Here is a 16,292-nt window from a genome sequence, read left to right as displayed (position 1 = left end):
TATAGGTCCGAGATCCACATCTATGAACCAAAAATTCTGAATAATCAACTCAACAATCGGTTGTTAGAATCAATAGGTCTTATATAAACTTCAATAACTCTTTTTATATATAGAAGTGATACAAAAGCAATATCAAAAATTCAAAACATGTTTATACATGACAAAAACTGTCAATATATAATGTTGTTTGGCAAGAATTAATTGTCTTTGTCTGATCTCTATACTTGCATAGCATCTTCATCGTGAGCTAGCATGCATGATATGGTATCCTGATGACCTTCTGGCTTCTGACCAAAACACATATATAAATAAATATTCTATATATATTAATATATAGACGCTTACTTTCCAAAAAATAGTAATAATAAATTTAATGTTTTACTTTTAAACAAAATCTACGTGTAAACCAAGACCTCGATTGGTTGGTCGGTTGATCCTACGTACTCACAAAACTAAGTCATTTGACATTCATGAGATATGTGCGAAATTGATTAATTATTCTACCAATAAGAGGTGGCTCAGTTGATAATCGACTGAGTTAAACATGTGCGTCCAAAGTTCTTTTTAACCGCAAACATATTTCTCAGTAATATTTCAAAAAAAAAAAAATTGCACAAATTCATATACTCATTATGAACATATACGTTTTCTTTTGGTAGTATTTGATGTCTTTCTATATATGGTACATGTCATGAACGTCAATTTCGTAATGAAAAATTGGCATAAATTAAGAATATTAATAGCAGCCTTGTCGATTGTCAACTAAACTTTGTATTTGTAAGTTAATCACTCGTCGTCATTCTTTTGGATTCTTCAAAAATGGCATATACACAAGTACTAAGACAAATGTTTACACTACTACTGAACTCTTTGTCTATTCGAGTTAGTATATAGGTTTAGGTTGAAAATCCCACATTAAGAAAAGGTTTCAAAAACTAGGTAAATAACAATTGCTATAGAATGTAATGTAAGCGATACGGACAGGTCAACTCTAAATAACTACAACTTGTTGGGAATGAAAAAAGATTATAGAGAATAGAAAAGATCAACGAGAAAGAAAATCACGACACAATAATTTACGTGGTTCGATTAATTGTGCCTCCTTTCACAGAGATGCGGAGATTTCGCTATTCAAAGAGGGAAGTATAGTGCGGAGGTTACAAGATTACACTGGCTGCGAAACCCTACCCTATAAGTATATAATCCACAAACTGGAATGAAAATACAATAAAAGGGGCAAAACATCCGACAATTGGTCGAATCACCCTCACCTCCTCTCCACTGAGTAAGTCTTCAAAAATCCCTTTTTCATATCCGCAACGATCTTTATCGGAGAGGCTCATCAAATCGGGTCGCCCCATATAAATAAGAAAAATCAGGCTCCACACAAAAAACTCCATAAAACTCTCAAATCGTCAATAAATATACATATAGACATTGACGGTGTCGATACATATTTACCAAGACTATTGGATTATACGTAATGTATGTCCAATTAGGCTAGTCTTCTTACGCGGTGATGATGGTTAATTCTTCATCATTCAACCAAAGAAAAAACAATACTAGAGAAGCCAATCAAAATTTATAACAAAAAAATATACTCAATTCTATATTAATCAATCTATAATGAATTTAATTTATGACCCCTCAAGATTGGGAAACTATTGACACTGCTAATTAAGGATGAGATGCATGGGGTAAAAATCAACCATGATTTCCTTATAATTTACACTTAAAAATATTTTGAATAGTTTCGAGTGTGTGAGATGGCTAATAATGAATAGTTTTGAGTTGTACGTACATGATTTCATGTGCATCAAGTGATATACGTGAAACCCACAAATTTATTTGAATCCTGTGCGTCCTACCCAGGGGCATCCCTGGGGGCGGGCAAGACAGGCGATTGCCCAGGGACCCCAAAACCCCAGGGCCCTATATTTTAGAAAAAATACTAGACTATTAATACTAGAGTAGTCATAAGAAATGCTAATTGAGTTAGTTATACTGTCTATTGAAAGTGATTGCCCGAAAAAAGTTGATTACACCAACATAATTTGTGATTTTGCATTTGAAAATGTTACAAAATTCATTTTTTTAAGTAATATGTGACATTAAATTTTTCTCAGAGGACCCATTTTTAAAAGTTCGCCAAGGGCCTCGAAAGACTTAGATACACCACTGGTCTTACGTCTCAAGAGTTGAGATAACTGAGATATTAACACATATCTAAGATATTTATCATTTTTCGGATGGCTTCAACGTCCATCAATAGTAGGGCCAAGAAAAGTAGAAAACAAGGACAAAATAGGTAATATATTGAAATCTTTTCGAACAAAAGAATATAGTAGACATATCCCTACAATGCCACCTCGCGGTCTGCTTCTTCTGACCTTTTCTTTTCATGGACAGTTTTGTCAACGGTTTTTGTTATTGACAGAGAACCAGTCAGTCGTCTCTTGATCAAAATACCACAGCCTGTTTCCCAAAACTTGCCACTGTACATTCCCTCCTAGTCCTATATATACCACCAAACCCTTCTCTCTATATCCGCACACTTCAAAACTCTTTTATCTGTTTGAAGCCTACTTTGATTTTAAAAGGTAAGTGAAGCAAAGCAAATTGAAAGTCTTTAATTAAAGTTGCATTCTTTCTGTTTTTCTCTTCACTCTTCTCAAATCAATGATCTCTGGACAGGTAGTTGAGACAAAATGTCACCTGCAATGGCAAATGCAATGACAACCAGCAGTTGCAAGCCAAGTGATGGTCAGCTTGAAAGCCAATTATACCACAAGGGAGTGAAGCAACTCTGTGATAATGGCATTACCAAAGTTCCTTACAAGTACATATTGCCTGTCCCTGAACGACCAAGCTCGATTTCCGACGGCCGGAGCTCGGCCAAGCACCATAATCTCAAGCTGCCCGTAATTGATTTCTCGGAATTGAAAGGGTTGAACCGTTCTCAAGCCGTTAAGTCTCTAGCGGATGCCTGTGAACAGTACGGCTTTTTCCAGGTACTTTATACATGCAACCAGACCAAATTTCAGAGATTTAATTATAATCATCGACTAATATATAATTCGATTTGAATTCAGTTGGTGAATCATGGGATTCCAATGGATGTTATAAACAACATGATTGATGTATCAAGAAGGTTTTTCGAGCTCCCATTTGAGGAAAGATCGAAGTATATGTCCTCGGATATGCGTGCCCCGGTCCGGTATGGGACTAGCTTTAACCAGAGCAAGGATAAGGTGTTTTGCTGGAGAGATTTCTTGAAAGTAATGTCTAATTCTTCATCAGATGTTCATTGGCCTTCTTCTCCCATAGACTTCAGGTAAGTAACAAGCAAAAAGGATAAAAGATCTAACTATTGTTATTCCAATTGCAGTCGCATAATTAAACGCACAGAATTTAAGTGAATTCGTGTGCTGTATGAGTCCTAGCTTATATAAATAATAAATAATATTTTATCACTAGACTTAGCTGTTTTTCAATTGTTGAACAGGGGATTGGCGGCAACCTACGCAAAAGAAACCAAACATTTGTTTTTAATGATAATGGAGGCCATCTTGGAAGGACTGTTGGGAACCACTGAGGAGGATAAGACAAAAGAGAATGAGGTTATTTTGGAAGAATTCGAAGATGGGAGCCAGCTAATGGTAGTCAACTGCTACCCTCCATGCCCCGAACCCGATCTCACACTCGGAATGCCTCCCCATTCGGACTATGGATTCCTCACCCTCCTACTCCAGGACGAGGTCGAGGGCTTGCAAATACAACACAACCAGAAATGGCTCACTGTTGAACCTATCCCTAACGCTTTCGTCATCAACGTTGGCGACCATCTTGAGGTAAATATCCAGTAATAACTAGTCCCGGAACATGTCGTCATTAATTCTCAAATGTTGAGATGAACGCACATGACTCATCAGTTCACATGAATCAAGTGCGTCCATCTCAGTATTTGAGATAGTTGGGACAAAAAACATTAAGATCGATCTTTAGCATTTTCGTTAATTCATATATTCAAAAGCTGATTAATTGCTTATTTAAATTCCAGATTTTTAGCAATGGAAGGTACAAGAGTGTTTTACACAGAGTGCTAGTGAATTCCACAGCATATCGTGTCTCCGTGGCTTCGCTGCATAGTCTTTCTTTGATGTCCATGGTCAAGCCGTGGCCAAGACTCATCGATGAAGAAAATCCAAGGCGTTATAAGGACACAAATTTTGCTACTTTTCTTGAATACATCTCAACTCGCGAGCCCAAGCATAAGGATTTCTTGGAGAGTAGAAAATTGTATTCATAAAGTGATTCATATATAAATGAAATTAAAAAAAAAATTTACCTTTTCTTTTACGGCAATACTAATTAGTAATTATATATGTAGAGGCTTTGTTAATCTTCAAGGATCATATAGGTTGTATTGAATCTATAGTGGTATTATTAATGGAATTTCTTACATATTTTTCTAAGGACTTATCTTTTTCTTTATTTCCAGCTATTATTATATGAAGAGACTCGACAGTGAGGGATTCATATATTATTGAAATATTGAGTCACAAGTTTAGGGGAAAAAAAGAAGAAGAAAAAAGAGGAATTGTTTCTGTTCTTTCAAAAATGACAAAACAGTCCGTCACATTGTGGTGACATTTAATCTTAATAATAAAGAATTTAGTTTACTTTGAATGGTAAAAAATTACTTCAAAGTTTAACTAAAAAGTAATACCAAGCCGATTAATTTGAAATGGGATTCTAAAAAGTAATACCAAGAAGAAAGATTTATGCACCATTTGGATCACCCGAATTTTAAAATTGTCTAATCAAAATCTTAAATCTAGCTTGTAATCGCTTAAAACTTGGTGGGCTGACTCAAAACTTCAATTCACACTGAACCAGTGATACTGACCCCATTACTTTTTGGTCAGATTCCATTGTTTAGGCCTCCATATTAGTGTTTTTTCATATTAGGATTATTCGTTTATTTTATATCTTTTCATTTGGAAGTCTGAATCTCATTTCATCCATTCTAGATTATTCCGATTATCATTAGTATTGATTTGTGGGCCAAACATGATTTTACAATTTTGGCATATTTATTGATTTTTAGGGTTTTCTCATTTTTGTTTAAATAAGATTGTGAGTCGTAAATTTAGTAATTTTGAAATAAAATAATTCTACATTTTCATGGTATTATGTGCTTTTTTTTTTTCTTTTTGACTATTTCATACTTGATAATTTCCGTTCTGCGTTAAATATCAATACTTTGAAGTTTGAACTTGACAAGAACAATTGGGTTTTGGAAAATTGGGGATTAGGACATATGGAGGTCATCACCACAACGTATTACAAGATTCAATAAATCTGCCAACAAAATTACTCCGTCATTTCAAATACGTATGAGCATTAAATATTTTTTCAACTAAAGAATTTAATTTCCAGTCAACTTAATCAACCAATTATTTGCCCTAATTAGTAACCAAGCCGGTGGGTGCAATTGACATTTTACCTATTCGAACCCTTCAAACCCGAGATTTTTATTGGTCCCGTCCATGTGAAAAAACGGGGACCAAAAATCGTGCATCTATAAACTGTTAGATGCATCTATAAACTGTTAAATACCTGAAGTTGACTTTGACCAATGCCACATGTCAATTAAATACGTGAACGGGTTTAAAATACCGACGGAACAGTAAACGATCCCTTCAAACCCTTCAAGGGTCCAATTCAGCGCATATATATCTCAATTTTCCACGTATTAATATTGCGTTGACATTTGAGAAAGTCTAACTAAACCAATTAAGTTGACATTCAATAAAATATATATTTAACCGAAAGACACGTGTATGACTGCTTCAAAGATTATATATATATAATGTATGTATGCATATACATTATAAACATCAATGCATGTCAAGATCACGATTTTATTACTCTTTATAAGTTTGAAATTAATGAATATGTCATTTGAAGCGAAACAGTCTAATAAGGTTTATGACATCAAGGACTAAGCAGGTGTTAATTATGCGACATTTGGTACATAGATATATTAATTACATCCAACGAATCTACCTGTGAAGGAAACATCAATGACAGTTCCAAATGAGGTTGTTGTTGTTGATGAATAATTTGAGTTTCTTGCGTGTTCTATCTGTGTGTTTATTGATTGACAACATCAGTGCGACGATGATAAAGATGATGATGTTGATGGTTGATTTCTTTCTATCTACATTCGGATTTGTCTATACTTCCAAATTTGCTTTAATGTTGACTCAGATTGCCATGTCTATTTTGGATGCTGTTTCAAACTGATAGATCTGGATATGCAAATGCAAGTTTGTCGTCTCAATGCCATCTTAGTGTGAAGACATGAGTTCTATGTTTGTTTTGTATTGTGTTTTCGTTTTATTTCTAAAGTCCGATATTCATCTTGATGTAGTAACTCCAGTGTCCGTTTGTATCAGGAGGATTCATATGTTTAGATTTTGTTTTGTAGTTCTCATGCATGTTTGTGGGTTATATTCCCATTTTTATGGTGATTCAAGTGCCTTTTGGCCTCATATTCTCTTACCTTGCAATATTGGGTATATGAATACTGACATTTTCAAAAAAAAAAATAAAAAAATGAGCCTCTAAACTAGTAGTAAATACTATATATATGAGGACCGACATGGCAATAATGGACTAATAAATTAAATAATAGTACTTTGCACTAAAAAACAAAAATGGACGACCTCGTGCCTTCTCAAATCTCAATTACTCAATATTCAAATGAGTGCATGTGGAATTTTGATTTCCAGTGCATGTAAATGGCCGGGGAGTGAAGGAAAAACTGTACTGTCTTGACTCTTGACTTTGACCATAAATTATGTAGCAATACAATTTTTAGATGACCCGCAATATTGATTGCAAGTGTGTGGGGGTAGAATTGAGTTGATGGCTGCTTTGTATCTAAGCCACCTACACCCAATTACCGACTAATCTATCATCTCAAAGGGACCAGGTTCTTTTAATGAAAAAGAACAGTGTGCCTAGAGTCTCTAGACTAAGCCACCGTTTGTTTTGGACAAATGGGCCAAGACTTTTATTCATTGGGTCAGTCCATGTTATTTTTTGGGTGCAGGCCTAGTAGTTTTATCTGAACAAAAGCCCAAGTTGGCCCAGAGAGAGGGAGATTATCCACACCAAAATATGTGAAGCAACTGCCGTCTGTTTCCGGCAATGGCGCAAACGAGGGAGAGCAACAAACAAGCTTAAACAATAACCAACAATGTCAATGCTGTCCTCGTTCTCTCTCGCCTCCTCCTCCTCCTCTCTCTTCGCACCGGTTTTTCACAAAGCTACAGTCCGATCCTATTCAAGACCCAATTCTCACTCTCTCGTTGTCAAATCCTGCATAAACAAGAACGACCCCTCGAAAACAACCTCCTGGGTTAGCCCGGACTGGCTCACTTCCCTTACTCGGTCTCTGTCGACTGGCCGGAACGAAGAATCCGGGATTCCGGTAGCCAGTGCCAAGCTTGAAGATGTCTCTGATCTTCTAGGTGGGGCCCTCTTCCTCCCCTTGTTCAAGTGGATGAACGAGTATGGACCAATTTATAGACTCGCCGCGGGACCTAACAATTTTGTAGTGGTTAGCGACCCTGCCATTGCTAAGTATGTGTTGAGGAATTACGGGAAATACGCGAAGGGTCTTGTAGCCGAAGTCTCCGAGTTCTTGTTCGGGTCGGGGATCGCCATTGCTGAGGGACAGCTCTGGACGGTATTGCAGCTGAACTGTTTGATATTATGTCTAATTGAGTCGTTGCTGTTTTAGTGTTTCTCATTGAGGCATGAATGTCTATTTTGTGGCCAGGTAAGGCGGAAAGCTGTGGCTCCATCTCTTCACAAGAAGTTTTTGTCTGTGATGGTTGATCGAGTATTTTGCAAATGTGCGGAAAGACTAATGGAGAAGCTCCAACCTGCTGTGTTAAATGGCGTTACAGTCAATATGGAAGAAAAATTCTCTCAATTGACGCTTGATGTTATCGGCTTGTCATTGTTCAACTACAATTTTGATTCACTTACTACTGATAGCCCTGTTATTGATGCAGTTTACACAGCTTTGAAAGAGACAGAGCTTCGCACTACAGATATACTACCATATTGGAAGGCAAGTTTACCTTTAGCTTTACATTGCTCGTTATTTTTTATAGTTATACCTGATTAAGTCTGCCATTCATGTTGCAGATTAAGGCTTTGTGTAAGATAGTTCCTAGACAAATAAAAGCGGAGAAAGCAGTTACAGTGATTAGGAGAAGTGTTGAAGAACTTATCACAAAGTGTAAAGAGATCGTGGAAAGTGAAGGTGAAAGAATAGATAAGGAGGACTACGTGAATGAGAGTGATCCCAGCATCCTTCGCTTTTTGCTTGCTAGCAGAGAGGAGGTCTGTCTTGATGCCAATTAGTCATTTAATTCTCTGTTTAGTATTTCTAATGAACATGCAGCTTGGAACCTGTAAGATCATGTGATTTTAGTCTATATATATATATATATATATATATATCTTGTTTTGTTGTTTTTGTTTTCCATATAACTAGTTAATCTCAGATCAAATATGATGATTGTTTATCCATATAATTAAATCTGTCTTCCTTTTTAAGTTTTCCATTGATGCATATGTTTGTTACAGGTTTCAAGTATACAACTGCGGGATGACCTTTTGTCCATGTTGGTAGCAGGTCATGAGACCACTGGGTCGGTCTTGACTTGGACTCTGTATCTTTTGAGCAAGGTATTGACATTATATGCAAGTTACTCACAAAATGGGATAGTTAATTTTTGAAAGTACAAGTGTACAACTACTTAATTGAATCTTATCTCGTTAATTTTAAAGGGAAAGAAAGGCGGGATGCTTCTGGCCTTGCTGTGCATGAAAGTGGATAAATGCATGTCTTAATTAGTAGTTGAGATATTTTTGGCGTACAAAATTGATAAGCATTTTTGTCCAGCTGGCTTTCTGCTATTACACTCGTCCACTAAAATTAGTTTGCTTTCTGTTTCCTCAACTGAACTTAAGAACGACCCTATACATTCGAAGGAATCCAGTACATGACCAGCTGATTCTGATTCATACGTTGATTTTGACTTTTAGGCTTTTGCACAATGTCGATTTCTTTTCAGTTTTTTGGATGAATCTTCAGTATTTCCGTTATCCTATGAACGGAAGCAGTGAATAGGTTATTACATCAATAGTATTATTCAGTTTGCATGAGTTGGAAAGTAATGTTGTCCGTGCTACTGTAGAGTTAAAAGCATCCAAATCGGTTTCGCTGCACTCAACGTATTGGTTTCAGAGGTGAACTGCTTTTGTGGTATTCAAGTAATGTCAGTCCCATCAAGGAAACATTTTGTTGCAACGCAAGTTCTTTTTGACTTCTTTTACTTTAGACCATTCATCTTCTGCCTTATTTTCAAAATCTTTCAGCTGCATCAAGCGTAATTATCATTATCATCAAAAGCATTTATCCTAAACAGTGTTGGGCTCCGCTAAAGATTGGCCTATGATGGAACCCAATGATGCATCAAAAAAATTACGAATATTGGTTTTTTCTTATGCTTTGATTTAGATAAATATTTATTCAAGCTATTGTTATCAAACATCTGTTTTCCTTAAAATTTCCGTGCAGGATGCTTCATCATTGGCTAAAGCGCAAGAGGAGGTTGACAGAGTTTTACAGGGAAGGTCTCCAGCATATGAAAATATAAAGGATCTGAAATTTCTTACACGTTGTATATACGAGTCATTACGTCTCTATCCACATCCTCCGGTATGTCACAACGTGTGTTCTGTCTAAATAATATGCAATCACTTTGTTTACTCTCTCCCCCTCTCTCTCTGGTATATTTTCTTCGCGTAATCCTTGAAAATTGCATCGTTTTTCTTTTAGGTCTTAATTAGAAGAGCTCAAGTTGACGATGTACTTCCTGGAGATTACAAGGTTGCTGCTGGTCAAGATATAATGATTTCAGTGTATAACATCCATCATTCCTCACAGGTACAACCTCATGTTCCTGTTGCTCAAAACCTCTTTCTCAGTCAACCATAATGTTCTGATCCTGATCCTTGCTAAAATATGAACTATTTCATCCTACCGTGCTTTTGATGTGATATGATCTCTTTTAGGTAACTAAAGGGTTTATGGGTTCCAAACACTTTCATTCATATTCAGGCTTCAGCATTGAAGCATTTCCAAATTCATAAGATTGAGAGAAGACATAGGCATGGCTAGCAATCTGTATTCGCTGCTGAATGATTAATTTAGTTATGCTGTCCTGATATTAGTCCTTACTAAACTAAGGGCTCCAGCAGCTCTCCTCTTGCATCCTTTCACGATATAAGACAATCATAAACAATGGTGCAGTTGCTCCAGTCGCAAATTAAACTCTACAAGGAGTAATGCGAAGTACGTTTGTTTTCACAAACCCTGCCACCAGCACAAGAGTGTTGTGCACTAGATGTAACTTTTAGTTCCTTGTCTTACTTTTCATGTCTCACAATCTGAACTAAAATTGCTGGATTGGAGAAAATATCAACTAAAGCAAGAAATGTAATATCTGAGGTCTTGCTTCATTTGCTAAGATGATTCATGTTAATGCAATGCAGTATTTCAACTTTCAAATTGGAGATTTTTGTCATCAATATTTGAAAATTCTTAGACAAGTTAGGATTTCTAGAACCCGTAGCTTAAACTCAGAATCCATATTCTAGAATACAAATAATTTTCATCACAGATTCATGCTCAACATTGTGTTTTATTTTCTTCTTCTTTTGGTGACGTTGCATTCTGCTTTGATCATTATATTCCTGCAAGGTATGGGAGAGAGCAGAAGAATTCAACCCAGAAAGATTTGATTTGCAAGGTCCAATACCTAATGAATCAAATACAGATTTCAGGTCCACACTCTTTTCAATGCTTTGGAACATACTACCACCATTGGCTTTCAGATTTCGGCCTTTCATTATCTTCCTTTATCGATTATATAAATTCTTAGTCTACAAAACTATGCCACAGATTCATTCCCTTCAGTGGAGGGCCTCGTAAGTGTGTAGGTGATCAGTTTGCTTTGCTGGAGGCTGTTGTTTCCCTTGCCATTTTATTGCAGCGCTTGAACTTTGAATTGGTTCCTGACCAGACCATTAGTATGACTACTGGAGCGACCATACATACGACAAATGTAAGTATTTTAATTTGACTTGAACGCGGGCCTTCATCTGAGCACTCACTTCATCTATTGTCTATGAATTCTGAATTACATTATAAGCTCAGAATCATGAATTTCTCTTGAAAGGCTTCGGCTGAACCATGAATTTCAGTTATTTCAATGGCATGAAGTTAAATGTTGCAAGGTCGGTTTTGTTTTCAAGAAAAAAGAAATGGTTGCTATGAAAGAGCAAAAAAGGACTGTTGACTTTTTCCCTTACCCAAAAAAAACACTTGACTTATGGCCTGGTGTCCTGATTGGTTCCCATTATTGCAGGGCTTGTACATGAAACTGAGCCAACGAAAAACTGTATCTGCTTGTACTCCATCTTCTCCTATGTAAGATTTAGATTTGTATGTGTTGAATAGATTGCTGATTTGCTGTTCTGATTCTTTTGATACATCGTTAGAAATTGATGCATTATTTTTCACTGACAAAAGAGAGGACGATTGTTTAGTCTGTATTGCTCCAATTTTATCAGATGTCCCCAAAAGGAACAATCGGTCATTTTGTTTTTGTTCTCTCTTTAGGTAAATAGAAGAAATAAGGAATTAAACAAGGGAAGGGTCCAATCCCACAATTATCATCAGAGGACAATAGTCTGAGGACGCGTGCTCTGCTAGCAGGAGACATCTTTGCTATGACAATTCACAGGACTAAAGGTAAGCAATAGGACTGAAGAAGCTTTAAGCAGACTGGTATGTCTGCTGGTTTCCCCAGTTTCAAAGCATTCTTTATTAATCATTTCCACACTGTGTTGGAGTTTCAAAAATGATCATTCATGTCATGACCAAGGAGAGAAACTTGGACATTTTATTACTAGAACAAAAACTCTGATCAATCAATCTTCCACATTACATTATTGTATAAGCACCCAAGGGTTTATTTATAATACTACTCTTAACCTCTCTAATCTCTGTATTCTTCTACAACATGCATTTGCCCTGACTAGGGAAACTATTAATAATCATGAAGGAAAACTCCAGCGTCATTGTCAGGAAGTACTGTTGTAACATTTTCAGGATAAAGCCATTGATCTCCATCAATATATGAAATGTCCATGTAGGGTTCTGCTTCGTACTGCTTTAGTTGCTTCCCAAATGAGGCTCTAGAGGTATTGTCTGCTCCAGGTCCGTAGCACTCGTACTCGCCAAAGTATACAGTTCTGTGATAACAGAGTAGATATATGTGTGACATTAGCAATAGTTTTGGCAAGTTAAGAAGGTATAAGAAGAGGTAATAGCAATTAGGATCAACCACAGACTGGTCTCTAGAGGGGTCTCTCCAATCATTCCATCCGTCCGGAGACACGACAGCAGACATGTTTGTTTTGGAGAAGATCACAGTAGCATAAGCTCCCCAAGCACGACCTAGCCACACTTTCCCTGTCCCTCTAATGCTGCAATTCACGAAGGAAAACCCAGTTTCATCGCTCATTGATTGCCTTGCTTGAGCCGTGATCGATCCAGTGATGACATTCGAGACTTGTTTGGCTATTGAATTGATGGTGCAACCCTGCCGTATACACTATATCAGTCTCAATAACTACTAATCGTGTTGATTCCATAAAAGAAAAAAAGAAAATCTGAAACTTGCAATGGAAGCAAAGTAGAATGCTTGAATGAGAAGCAATAAGAGGGTAGGTCATTATGTACCTGAAAGAGTGATCTAGCGTTTCCGAAAATGAAATCGATGGAGCCTTGGATGAAGCATTCTCTGAAATAATGCCTGCCGCGGTCATCATTGAGCGTGTCTTGAGCACCGTAAAATCCACACCCGTAAAACGATGCTTGATCGCCTGCAATTCTAAGTGCCACCGCTTGCGCTCCTACTTCGCCAGGGGAAGGCTCTGGAGCTGTATTCTTTTCAACAAACCAACATTAAAATTAAAACCTTCTAAAACATTTTGTGGTATGACAAATCAGACGCATTGTAACAGCTCGCTCCTTTACATTAGCAACACTTTAATACTGTGTCAATTTTGAACAAGTCCATAATGGTCCGCACTTTTTTTGTCTTCCTAGGCTCCCCATCACTAGTTCATACTGGTTTGAGTACAAGAAAATTACTTGTTACTAATTTAGAAGTTTGACTTATTATATTTTTTATCTTCCCTGAGGAATGTGGGATAAAAGACTTAGCACCATTGCCAACATCGTCAAATTTGACACTGCAGAGGCTTATGGGTCCGCCCACTTGAGTCAAGTGCTACAGACTCCCCTTAAGGGCCCACGTCCATATGCGGCTCACACGCTCATAGATGCCAGTGGGTGCCCACACCTTAAACCCTGTGGGCCTCACTTCGATACCGTTTGTAATAGATGGTTCCTCTGTATTAGTAACACTTTATTCGGTTTGAGCCAACACATATTAGCCGGACGGCTTTGTCTTCCTGGACTCAAACTAGTATAGACTAGTGTTGGGTCTGGGAAGATAAAACCATGTGGGTCAGTATAAGTTGACTCAAAGCGAACAAATGTTACTAGTACAAAGGGTCGGATTCTTAAGGTCACAACAAATATTCAATTTGGCGGTCCGTCTAAGTACACAGTCCTAGAATTTCTTTATATATAGGAGAAAAAAATACCTTGAAGCTGATATTGTAAGCTTGGAAATTTGAGGCAAAAATAGCCACAGAAGCACTGAGGACAGTTCCTCCTGTAGAATTCGCAGTATCATTCCATGTTATGGAAGTGTAGCGATATCCATGACCTTGTACTATCAATTTTGTTTTGTTAGCATGGACTATCACCTTCTCCCTGCCACCATGTCATGATCACAATGTTTCAACTCTTCTATCGTACTAATTAATCCCCCTGTTATGCACACATGACGACCAAAAAATCTAGACCCGAAAGAAAGAGGAAACATTAGGAAAAGAAGATGACCTGTATGTACCAAAATCGACGACGATGAGGGTCGTAGAGGAGCTACTTTCGGGCACTGCATCGACGGCCTTCTGAACGCTGCTAAAATTCCCACAACCCTTCAAGTCAACTGTAAGTACAAGCGACACTTGATAACGACGTATTAGTCTTCTGAATCGGTATAGAACCCTCAACCTCCACCTGTTTCTATCACATTTTTGTTTCCTCCGGCGATGGTGCCTCCTATATGTGATCCTTACTAGAGAAGATACCAAATCTTGTACACCACTGCTCTTTATAATCCTTCTAAGAACAGCAACTCCTCCCGGACTACTAATCGCGGGGATTTTAGTTGTAGGAGAAGGGATTGTATAGAGAGCGATTACGATTGAAGCAAGTGCAATGGTGAAGGCAAAGAAATAAAAAGAGAAGGTTTTGATTCTCATGCTGCAAAATTGTTTAGAGAGTGTCATGTCATTTAGAGAAAAGAAAGGAAGGGCGGTGTGTGTGTTGAGTTATATATATTGTTGAGTGGTTGAAGATTGGCGTGGGAGGTAAGAAATGTATGGGGGTGGTGTTAGTGCGCGTGAGAGTTGATGATTGCTGTTTAGGGTTATAAAGTTAGGATGTAGAAAAGAGAGTGTAGAAAGAAAGAGACAGAGAGAGATAGGCAAGTAGCTAGTTGAAGTTTGGAAGATAAACACGCTAAGAGTAAGAGATATTATGGTCATGAACTCATGATGAAAGCAAATGAAAGTGCATGGTATTGTTGCTTCTTCTTCTTCTTTCTCGACTCTTACAAGGGAATATTGAAGATTGACTATGGCATCACAAATCTCAGCCCATTCAAATTAATAATATTGTCCGTTTTGAGTTTATCGGGTTCATTGTTGGATAATATTGTTCGCCTTGGATTTACCGATTCGTTGTGTTACATCATGCTCAAATCCATAATATTGACATGTGAGGAAAGCTCTGCAAGTAGTGTGCTTATTCTGAAGGCCTACTTATTAAAGCAGAGAAAATCGATTGACGCACTAACAATAACATGTGCGTTTAGCTAACCTTTTTCTGACATTCAAACGAGAAAAAGACTAGATGGTGGTAGTTCTACATGATTTTGACTTTTGCTTGAAACATAGATAAGCCAGAAAAAAAGTTTTGAGGCACCGTCCCAAACTAGAGAAATACTAACTTGGAACAATCGAGGAGAGACGTTTGAGGAGGTGTCACGCAATCAAGCCGCATGGGCTCCTCTCCTCATCATATATCTAACCTTTGGTCATGGGCTTAAGTTCCCCAAAGGCCTTCTTGGTTTCCTTTTATGTAGTTTCCTAATAGTATTAGATGTGTCTAGACTAGCAAATTTGAAATTGTACCAACTAAAAAAATTTGGGATGCATGCAATAATCTACACACATGTTGGCATTTTGGTTGGCCTAATTTAAGCTATTGGCATTGTAGTTTAGGAACTAATTAAGCTCTAAAAAGGAACTTAAGTTGTGGTGTCTTTAGTAAACTTAAGGGTGACTAAAGTTTATCAAAAAAAAAAATAAACGAAACTCGTCATAATTGAGCCCGAGCCCAAAAGCATAAGATTTGGAATACCCCTGGCCCAATTGCTCAAAATGGCCTGTCTCGATAATTTATTGACCTGCCCATAGAGAGAGCAGGGTTACGATGGGCTTCTGAGATAATTCCTTCTGTAGATTAATCCGAAAACTCAGAGCAATCGTGACTGTAATCCGTTTAGAGCGTCTAGGGTTAACCACCCATCACTCAGTGGGCATTCATGAAGCAGAAGTTGGAAGGAAAAATACCTCTCCACCAACTATAGGAGTCAATTGGTTGAACCATTCTTCTCCTATTTCCCTTCTTTTGCCCGTAGTTCTCTCCTTAGTCGCGGTTGGCCTGCTTTGGTTCTTGCCCTCGGCACTTATTTTGCGCGCGCAGGGTCCCCTAGCTCTGTTCATGGATCCATTCTAAGACTACAAAATTGAACTATTCATCTCCTTAATCATACGAGGAATGACACTGTAACACAACTGCATTCAGATCTTGACAATCGCAACAATTATCTCACAGAAAACCAACACAGAATAAGGGATTTTGATTATGAATTACAAAAGGGAATGAAAGAAATCCACCAACTTCAATACTGCTTCGATCTCGATACTCT

The 16,292-nt window shown here is 37.5% G+C and overlaps 3 protein-coding genes across 4 annotated transcripts; 2 read left to right on the top strand and 1 right to left on the bottom strand.

The window, feature by feature from the left end:
- The first annotated feature begins 2,464 nt into the window (after window positions 1–2,464).
- On the top strand, window positions 2,465–4,475 carry LOC119986893 (protein DMR6-LIKE OXYGENASE 1). The gene is made up of 5 exons (XM_038831585.1): window positions 2,465–2,600; window positions 2,695–3,011; window positions 3,093–3,334; window positions 3,506–3,851; window positions 4,061–4,475. The coding sequence occupies exons 2-5, from the start codon at window positions 2,709–2,711 to the stop codon at window positions 4,307–4,309; spliced, it is 1,140 nt and encodes a 379-aa protein (XP_038687513.1). The 5' UTR covers window positions 2,465–2,600; window positions 2,695–2,708; the 3' UTR covers window positions 4,310–4,475.
- Window positions 4,476–7,096: 2,621 nt separating this feature from the next.
- On the top strand, window positions 7,097–12,116 carry LOC119985060 (carotene epsilon-monooxygenase, chloroplastic). Its single transcript, XM_038829225.1, has 10 exons — window positions 7,097–7,762; window positions 7,856–8,152; window positions 8,230–8,427; window positions 8,674–8,775; window positions 9,671–9,811; window positions 9,932–10,039; window positions 10,856–10,938; window positions 11,057–11,219; window positions 11,523–11,584; window positions 11,777–12,116. Exons 1-10 carry the CDS (start codon window positions 7,271–7,273, stop codon window positions 11,778–11,780), a joined length of 1,650 nt encoding a protein of 549 aa, XP_038685153.1. The 5' UTR covers window positions 7,097–7,270; the 3' UTR covers window positions 11,781–12,116.
- A 58-nt stretch (window positions 12,117–12,174) lies between these two features.
- LOC119985067 (putative pectinesterase 14) lies at window positions 12,175–14,720 on the bottom strand. 2 transcript variants are annotated; one of them, XM_038829239.1, is made up of 5 exons: window positions 14,135–14,720; window positions 13,834–14,005; window positions 12,902–13,108; window positions 12,511–12,761; window positions 12,175–12,411 (listed from the first exon to the last, which is right to left on the bottom strand). In XM_038829239.1, exons 1-5 carry the CDS (start codon window positions 14,584–14,586, stop codon window positions 12,207–12,209), a joined length of 1,287 nt encoding a protein of 428 aa, XP_038685167.1. In that variant the 5' UTR covers window positions 14,587–14,720; the 3' UTR covers window positions 12,175–12,206. The 2 variants fall into 2 exon arrangements, with proteins under 2 accessions (XP_038685167.1, XP_038685174.1); XM_038829246.1 differs by having other exon boundaries at window positions 12,214–12,411; window positions 12,504–12,761.
- Between the last annotated feature and the right edge of the window lie 1,572 nt (window positions 14,721–16,292).

The sequence above is a fragment of the Tripterygium wilfordii genome, chromosome 3 (assembly GCF_013401445.1).
Source record: "Tripterygium wilfordii isolate XIE 37 chromosome 3, ASM1340144v1, whole genome shotgun sequence".
NCBI classification, from domain to species: Eukaryota; Viridiplantae; Streptophyta; class Magnoliopsida; order Celastrales; family Celastraceae; genus Tripterygium; species Tripterygium wilfordii.
This window is presented reverse-complemented; position numbering and strand designations above follow the sequence as displayed.